This window comes from Zingiber officinale, chromosome 8A (genome assembly GCF_018446385.1).
Source record: "Zingiber officinale cultivar Zhangliang chromosome 8A, Zo_v1.1, whole genome shotgun sequence".
NCBI classification, from domain to species: Eukaryota; Viridiplantae; Streptophyta; class Magnoliopsida; order Zingiberales; family Zingiberaceae; genus Zingiber; species Zingiber officinale.
This window is the reverse complement of record NC_056000.1, coordinates 81,938,678-81,947,448: the sequence shown is the minus strand read 5'-3', so window position 1 is coordinate 81,947,448 and position 8,771 is coordinate 81,938,678. Positions and strand designations below refer to the sequence as shown.

At 38.8% G+C, this 8,771-nt stretch overlaps 1 protein-coding gene across 1 annotated transcript; it reads right to left on the bottom strand.

The window, feature by feature from the left end:
- Window positions 1-2,482: 2,482 nt before the first annotated feature.
- Window positions 2,483-6,666, bottom strand: LOC122011016 (zinc finger CCCH domain-containing protein 17-like). Its single transcript, XM_042567465.1, has 11 exons — window positions 6,211-6,666; window positions 5,961-6,059; window positions 5,699-5,794; window positions 5,494-5,583; window positions 5,279-5,380; window positions 5,035-5,184; window positions 4,825-4,944; window positions 4,661-4,723; window positions 4,474-4,571; window positions 4,271-4,373; window positions 2,483-2,713 (listed from the first exon to the last, which is right to left on the bottom strand). The coding sequence occupies exons 1-11, from the start codon at window positions 6,664-6,666 to the stop codon at window positions 2,483-2,485; spliced, it is 1,608 nt and encodes a 535-aa protein (XP_042423399.1).
- Window positions 6,667-8,771: the final 2,105 nt, after the last annotated feature.

The window sequence follows — 8,771 nt, the reverse complement described above, 5'->3', positions numbered from 1 at the left end:
GTCTAATTTTAACTTAGAGAGATTCTTCAAAATCTTGTAGGCATCCACGATGGATGCCCACAATGCATTTCGAGGAAACACGTTTAGAGCATACCTGATTAAGTCGCGATTCTCCAATTGGTAGCCTATCGCGTGAAGTCCGTTGATGATGTCTTTGATTCTCGCATGGAGCTAACTTGTCATTTCTTCTTCCTGCATTTTAATATTAAAGAGTTTATTTAAAAGAAGGTCATGTTTAGTTACCTTGGCGTCGCTTGTTCCTTCGTGTAGTTCGACCAGCTTGCCCCATAATTCCTTCGCATTTTGGTGTGGACCCACTCGGTTTAGCTCTTCCCTTGTCAATCCACATTGCAGCGTGTTGAGGGCTTTGAAGTCTGTTGAGGATTTCTTTTTCATGTCCGGAGTCCATTGTTTTGGATCCAGTGGTCTGGAGTTGTCGACTGGCGCCTTGTATCCTCTGGTGACGCTGAACTACTGGTCAAAATCGGTCTTCCAAGCGCCTAGACCACCTTTCTCCAGAAAGTCCTTCTCCTGCAAGAAAGAGTTAGTCCGAGGCAAAATAATAGTTAAACTACCCTGCAAAACAGAAGTTAACACAATATAATAAAAGAATAGTAATTAGATTCCGTCTCACCAAGACCAGAATCTAGTCAAGATCTCAACTTAGATTTTCGAAATGGTTTTAAGTTGGATCGGCGCTTAAGTTCCCTAACTGGGAGCGCGTCCTCACTAAGTCACTCCCCTCCAGTGTCTCACCTTAACTTATGCCAAACGTCCGGTCAGCTCATCGACCCGTCTGGACTTTGTGTCAACTATCAAGTTAGCCTGTCGACCTAGCTGGACTTCGTGCTAGACATCCGGTCAGCCCGTCGACCAGTCTAGGCTTCGTGCCAGCTATCAGGTCGGCCCGTTGACCTAACTGGACTTCGTGCCAGACATCCGGTCAGCCCGTCGACCAGTCTGGGCTTCTCCTGCATACTTAGTTAAAGTGTTAGATCACAATGAAACTAACTTAACCTACTTTGTCATTCATCAAACCCTGAGTTAGACCGTTAGTGTTAACCGCACTAATAGGTCATAGTCAAGACGGTCAGCGGTTGGGTGATGTTGGTCGCTCGGGTGAGTTATACATCAATCGGGAATTAAGCACCGACCCACCGTCTTCGGCACAAAGAGTAATCAAACCGACACTTAAGGGATGCGCAGAAGCTCGGCCCGACAACGGACGACACTTGGGCAGAGGATTTTCAGCCGAGCGGATTTCCACTCGGTGTGACAGCGGACTTTCAGCTGAGCGACATGGTCAGGCAGCGCAAGGATAGCAGAATTCCGGTCGAGCTGTCATTCCGCTCAGCCAAGTAACAGACACAATGAGATATCCTTCGACATCTTTTTAGGAGCTAGTGCTACTGATAGGTGGCATGGTCAGACATAGGATCGTACGGCGGAAGCTTCCACTGTTACTTCAGAGATATGCTCGGCCCGTTAAGGTCAGGGACACTTTACTGACACATTTTTTTAGAGAAAGCTTTGAGATACGTGCTCACCTTGGGAAGTGTGCATGCACATTTTCGGGGCTCTATATAAAGGGGGCCCAAACATCAACAGAGGTATGCTTTACAAGCGATACTTATTGTTGCGCTACAGTTCTCTCTTTTCTTGTTCCTTGTTTCTTGTTTCATCGTAGGCTGACTTGAGCGTCGGAGGGTCATCGCCGGGGACTCCTTCCCTGGCTCAGCACTGACGCTACTTGTGTTACAGGCGGAGTAAAGTCCTCGGAAGGTCAACAAGAGCGTCACATCTCCAGCATCCATCCCATCGACTTTCGGACAGGATCACATAACTAGCATACCTATATTGGAAATTCAATCTTGAACTCTGGGTCACTATTTTACTGGTTGGATGATCAGATCAGTTGGCCATTAGCTTGTCCTGCATGTATATTTTTGAAGCTCTTTCTTTATATACCAGAGATCCAGTATAGATCCAATTAAAAAAAAGATATATAGTTGAAAATTTAGGAATTATAAAATAGTCGAGTACTTAAAAAAAATGGCTATATTAATCTGGCTTGATCCTGAACTTGGGAAAAAAAATATTTTTCAATTAATAAACAAATAGGATTCCCAATATTTTGCTTTTGGATCTAAGTATTGTTTTAATTCATTGTAAGTTGCTACACAAACCTCATATTCTCCTAAAAGATATTAAAAGATTGATAAATTAAGCAAAGTTCATATCAAACTCTTATGTAGCTTTTACTAAAGTGATGTTTCTTGTTCAAAAGTAATAGGAGTATTTCTCTTAATCTTGCAATGTTTTAGAAGATTTTATTTAATGATTGTGATTTGTGTTTTGATATGCAAATGTGGTTTTAGATGGTTTCTTAGTTGAAGTCAATAGACTTTTGGTTGGACCTGCTGTCTGTGGTAGAAGCCATGATGTTGAATCTCCATATTACCAACCGCTAAATCCATGCATTTCAGGAATTTGAAGTCAGCGATGGATTCCCATCAAGTCCCGTACTCCATGGCCTTGTCAAGCTAGATTGAACTGGACTGAGCTTGATCAATATGGCAAATATCAGATGTAGCTGACAAATTGTCTTAATTGTACTGACATTATTATCATCATCTTCCATATGGAATTGCTGTTGTAATATTTTCCACTCAGTAGGTTTACATCCTGAGGCCTTAATCGAGGATGCTGCAAACTGGAATTCAGTGATTCATAATTATTGGTCACTTGTAACACCTCTTATATTCTCAGATCATCCAAAGAGGACTGGGGATGAGGAACCCTCCCCGCCTTTTAACATGCTTTTCGGAATGTTCTTGACATGAATGCTCATTTTGGTGGTTTTAATGCTGCTTTGCTGGATGCTGGGAAACCTGCATGGGTGATAAATGTTGTGCTGACAAATGGTCCTAATTATCTTCCGTTGATTTTTTACAAGGGTTTTATCGGCGTTCAACATAATTGGTATTACACTCTAGAGACACGCTTTATCTATTGCATCCTCAAACTTGTGCATATTTGTTGTTATTTATATGAATTGAGGAAATTTAGAGATGAAATGAAAATGGCTAGTAGTTGTACTGGTTGTAGTATTCAAGTTAAACATTTGTGGTGTATGCTATTTGTCGAAGATATTTTGCAAAGTGATGAACTTTTATTTAGAATACACTTTTAAGTTTGAATATGGGGATGAGATTTAGCTAGAAAAAATTTTAAAGTAGAACTAGGATTAACTCCTTGATAAACTGTAGCAACAACAAAAGAATCTGTGCAATTACTGAAAGTTGTCGAGTGCCCTGATAAAATTAATAGTAAATATAGCTCTTCTAGTTAGTATATCCATCATGAGGGTATCTAAGACTTATTGTTAGGTGTCAAGCCTTCCCGACATATCCAAGAATTTATTATATGGTGCATGCTGAAGGATTGATGACTCATGTAGCTCGCCAAAAGCATAGATGTTCCACACTTGAGATGCTCTTAGAGATTGATCGCATTCTAAGATCTGAGGCATATGTTCTTTTTTCTCCTTTTTACCTTCTTTTTCGATGGAAGTACTTTTTTGAAGATTCCTCATAATAGAATGTCTTTTTGTTTAATACCAGTTTTGACATTTTTATCAGAATATTGAAGTTATTTATTAGGGTACACCTATTCATAGACTTTTTAGGTTCGATCGCAGTGATCCAACATACTTATTGCATAACTTCCTCCTGTTGGAGAGCACCTACTTGTTGTATGACTCACTTGTATTTTCATTTTTTAATATAAGTTTTCACAGGGGTGGATGATCATTCGTGTTACGAGACATTTTGTTTAAGCTGCAAGATCAATGGCCACACAACTGAGATGGGATGCTCGTTTGATGGAGCTCGATAGTGGGCAACAACGAGAAGATCCTGTCCTTCTTCAAGAAACAATAGTAAATAACTCATACAATTACAGCAACTTGACATACGACAAAGTATTTGTTATTCCATAACTTCAGATGATGAGAAAGCCAAATAAAACTAAGAGCATCTCCTTCATAGATAACCAGTTGAATACATAAGCCGAGCATGTTGAATGTCTTGAGCAAGAGAATTCATGTATCAACTACAAATACAATGATAAGTATATATATACACAGAGTGAAAATTACAAGCTAAGTAATGAAAAAAAGAATGTTTATATATATTAACAAAATGTTTCCAGTACAACAATTAATGTCTCAAGTAGAGAAGGAAACAATTCAGCCGGACAAGCTCCAGACTCTGAGCTCTCCAGTGGCATCGCCAGTAAAGAATAAACCACTAGGGTCACTTTTGACCACCTTCAACTCCTCACTAAAGTGAATTTGGCCCCTCTGCGTGAATCTGCAAAACAAGACCAAAGATTAAAGATCATGCTTATCGATTCTCTCATAATTTCAAAAGAATAAACATGACGATAAATCAATCTTAAATTAGCACATACGATGGCAAATCATAGAGACAAATGGAACGGTCACTGCGTGCACATATCAATACTGACTTAGCATTAGCATCGCTAATGCCGCAAAGAGAAATCACGCCCTGAAGAAACAAAAAGTAATTGAAGGTGAAATAACGATCACTAGAATATTAAAACTAGCTAGCTAGTGGGAATATTAAAAATTACTCACATTATTTTCTTGATGTGTATAAACTAGTTGCAACTGTTGACTTCCTTCGGAAGTGGCCCAAATCTGTACAAAGAAAAATTAAATGATTATTATAAATAAATGTTAATATTAAATCATGTACAATATAATAAATGAAACAATAAAGCAAGGAATATACTACTAACTTTTATTGAGTTATCAAGAGAGCAAGATAGGATATACGGTCCCCATGAAAGCAGCGACATCACTGATGATGTATGACCATTAATTGTTTGTATGCATTGTAACGAAGTGAGATCCCACACCTGAAGTCAAGTAAAAATAAAGGGATTAATTATAAAATGACCATGCATTATTCGAACATTTAATAAAAATAAAAATAATAATAATATTACCTTAATTGTGTGATCCATAGAACCGGAATAGAGTTTATCTTCATGCACTAGCAGTGACACTACTGGAAGTAGATGCCCATCGAGAGATGCCATCGGCTGTTCTGTAATTAATTCTTCTGAATTGAATTGCCAAGCCAAAATGGAGCCATCCTGTAACAATAAATACAAAAATGAGATTTATTGCATGAAAAGTCACATCAAATAATTTAATATTAAAACGTGATTAAAAATAATATATATATACCTGGATACCAGCAAAAACGAATCCATTCGAAGCAGCTATAGCATGAACTTGTCCTCCAAGCTCTTCGATTATATACTGAGTTTTGGTATGTGAATTGTAGGCCTGTCAATAAATTAATTAATTAAAATAAGATCAATTAGTAAGTCATTAAACGAAAACAATTTAATGAAATGTGAAAATAAATAAATAAATATATATGAGTCAGAAGTTCTCACTTGGAAAGAATCGAAGACGCCCATAAAGCTCCAATGTTGCTCAGTGAGGAGGGCTCCAACTTCAGCACCCATAATGTTTACACGAACACGCTGGAAAATGTTTAATGATTTTTAGGTAAACAAATTAATTAAAGAGGTAGTTAATTAATCATGTTAAACAGAATTTATATATTTTAATTAAATTCCATAAAATTAATTAATTAACCTGTCCGGTGAGTGAATCCCAGACGCTGATGGTTCCATCTTTGCTTCCTAGGAGCAATCTGTTTGTATCGGATGCTAATGCGATCCCAGATATGGCCTGTTAATTCCATCACCAAATCAATTAATAAAAACGAGCTAGAATTAATTAAATGAATAAGAATTCATGAAACAATTAATTAAAGAACAAATTAAATGACTAAAGAATTTATAAAATTCAAACAATTTTTTTTTAAAAAAAATATTATTATATCGGTAATTATCACCTGTTGATGCCCCCGGAGCGTGGCCAGAAGAGAGCAATTGCTCTCGTTACGAACCGTGTCCCTGTCAGCGGCGATCTTATTCTTATCATCAGCGATGACCTGCTACATCAGAATAATAAGATATAATTAAATGAACAACAATATAATTGAATTTGAACAAATAATAATAATAATAATAATAATAAATAAATAAATAAATAAATAAAAACCGAGATGATGACCTGCTGATTCGCTGGGCTGTGTCGGCGACTATCTCGTCGGTTAATGACTCAACAGGTCTCGGTCTCTCAACAGTAGAGAGGTTGGCTCCGGAGGAAGCATGCGGCGAAACAACGGAGGAAGCAGTATTCTCTCCCCTCCATGCGAGATCGGTCTTGTCGTTTGTCACCGGAGCAGAGGGAGGCTGCAGGTTGTGCTTGCCCTTTGTTGCCGGAGCAAACGGGGGCTGCAGATTGCGCTTGGCGTTTGTTGCCGGAGATGACAACGGGGTCTGCAGATTGCGCTTGGCGTTTGTTGCCGGAGATGACAACGGGGTCTGCAGATTGCGCTTCGTGTTTTTCTCCGGAGCAGATGGGGGCTGTTCGGCGTGGAGGAAACGACAAGGTCGACGGTTGCATCGACCCGCGCGCCAGAAGACGCAAGGGACCGCCACCGGCGGTTTCTGAAGAACCACCCTCTTGTTGCGAAGGAGAACACACGATTCCATCTCCGCCGCAATTGATCGAGAGAAAAGAGTTTGGATTGGGGAGGAAGGAATTGAAGAATGATTACGAACACGCTAGGTTAAAACATTTATATGTAATCCTAAAAATGGCGGGATGTTTGATAATTAGGCAGGTTAATGTCAGTGTCACTGGGCTATTTACTCAACTTTAAGTCTAACACTTTTTAAAATTAAATCGTTAGTTTTTAAACTTTGTAAGTAAAAAAGTTAAATCTTATCCATAAATGATACTTTAGAAACACTCTACTAAACCAATTACATCTTGACTTGGATATTAAGGAAGATTATGGATTGCTTTTTCCAAATTAAACTTAGTCAGTAATATTTGAAATTATCGTACAAATTAAATTTGATAAATAAAAAATTAAAATTATCTATAAAATAAATTTTAGCGGTAAATAATTATAATAATTTACTGATGCGATAATGATGAGGGATCCTACCCTGCTTTCATGGTGGAGGTCAAATGAGGTCAAAGTCAAGGCGGTCAATGCGAAGGACCGTCTCTTCGGTCGAGCGGCGCTGCTCGACGACCAGGAAGTCTTCAGCTTCTGGGCGAGAGCCCGAGCCTCCTTATTCTTCTCGTCCAGGTAGGCGATAGCTCGATTCTTCCTCGTGTTCGCCGACTCGATCTTGTTATCAAAAGTGTCAACCTACTTATTTAGTCGCTCGAGCATGGTGGCCTGCCCAGTGCTCTTTGCCCGTTCGGCCTCGAGCAGCTTCTCGCTCTTCTCCAGAGCGGCTTGGAGTCGGGCTACCTCAACGTCGATTTTTTCCTGAGCGGCGAAGGATTGGTCGTTCGATGCCTTCAACTGCTTAACTTCCTTCTCCAGAAAAGCGAGCCTTTGGCACATAGTCAGACTCTCCACCCAGTACTGCGAATCAGTAAAAAAGAGTTCGTGAGTACCGATCGGAGGTAAATTATGAATTTACATTAAAATGTTGGATCGAGAATTCGCTATAGGGGGTGAATAGCGATAAAAAAATTTATCGAGTTACGCAGCGGAAAAATCAAAAGACAACAATGCTAACAAGATTCGTTTTACTTGGTTCGGAGCCTTTGTCGACTCCTACTTCAAGGCACACACTCGTCGAGTGTTTTCGTTGGGCAAGCCACTAGCAATTCAAAAAGGTATTACACAATTGAATTACAGGAAATTGCTAAAAGAAATTCCCACAATAATAATAAGGAAAAGAAGAAAGAAATAAGACACTTTGTCAGAGTAGCCTCGTGGCGTCGCAGGAGCACAGCAGAGCACGTGATAGAAGATCTTGTTGTTATACTTTTGCTCCAGCCTTCACCCTCCTTATATAGGAGGTTCGGGGTGTCTGGATCCCTTCAGGGCGCCCTGAATGTGACGTAGCCGAGCCAACCAGGTGCTCCATGTGGCGAAACTCGTTGGGGATAATTTTTGCATTCCTGGCGCTCGGACCCTTGTTTTCCAGCAGTTTCTTTCCTGCAAGAAAACGTTAGTCCAAGGCAAATATTAATTATATATCTTGCAAAACAGAGTGTTAACACATGATCAACATGAAATATTAATTAGACTCCGTCTCATCGAGACCGGAATCTAATCAAGATCTCAACTTAGATAGGGGTGTAATTGAGCCGAGCCGAGCCGAACTCTTGGATGTTTGAGTTTGACTCGTTTATAATCGAGCCGAGCTTGAGCTTTATTTAGCGAATATATTCATGGCTCACGAGCTTATTCGAGCTTTTATCGAGCCTAAACGAGCTTAATAAATATAAATTATAAATTTAAATATTCATTAAAAAATAAATTATATATTTTAAAAAATTTATAATATTCTTGTTAAAATTTATAATTTTATTCTAATAAATAAATTAAATATATTTGTCTATGTTTTGCATAAATAGAGTGTAAAATCTATATATTCAATATTAAAACTATTATTTTTTTAATTTAAAAGTTGATTTATGAGCTTAACGAACATGTTTACGAGCTAACGAGCCGAATATTGTGAAGCTTGAGCTTGGTTTGTTTATCTTAAGGAGCCTCATTAAACGAGCTCAAACGAGCTTTTATCGAAAATAACTTCGAATAGCTCACGAGTGGCTTGACTCA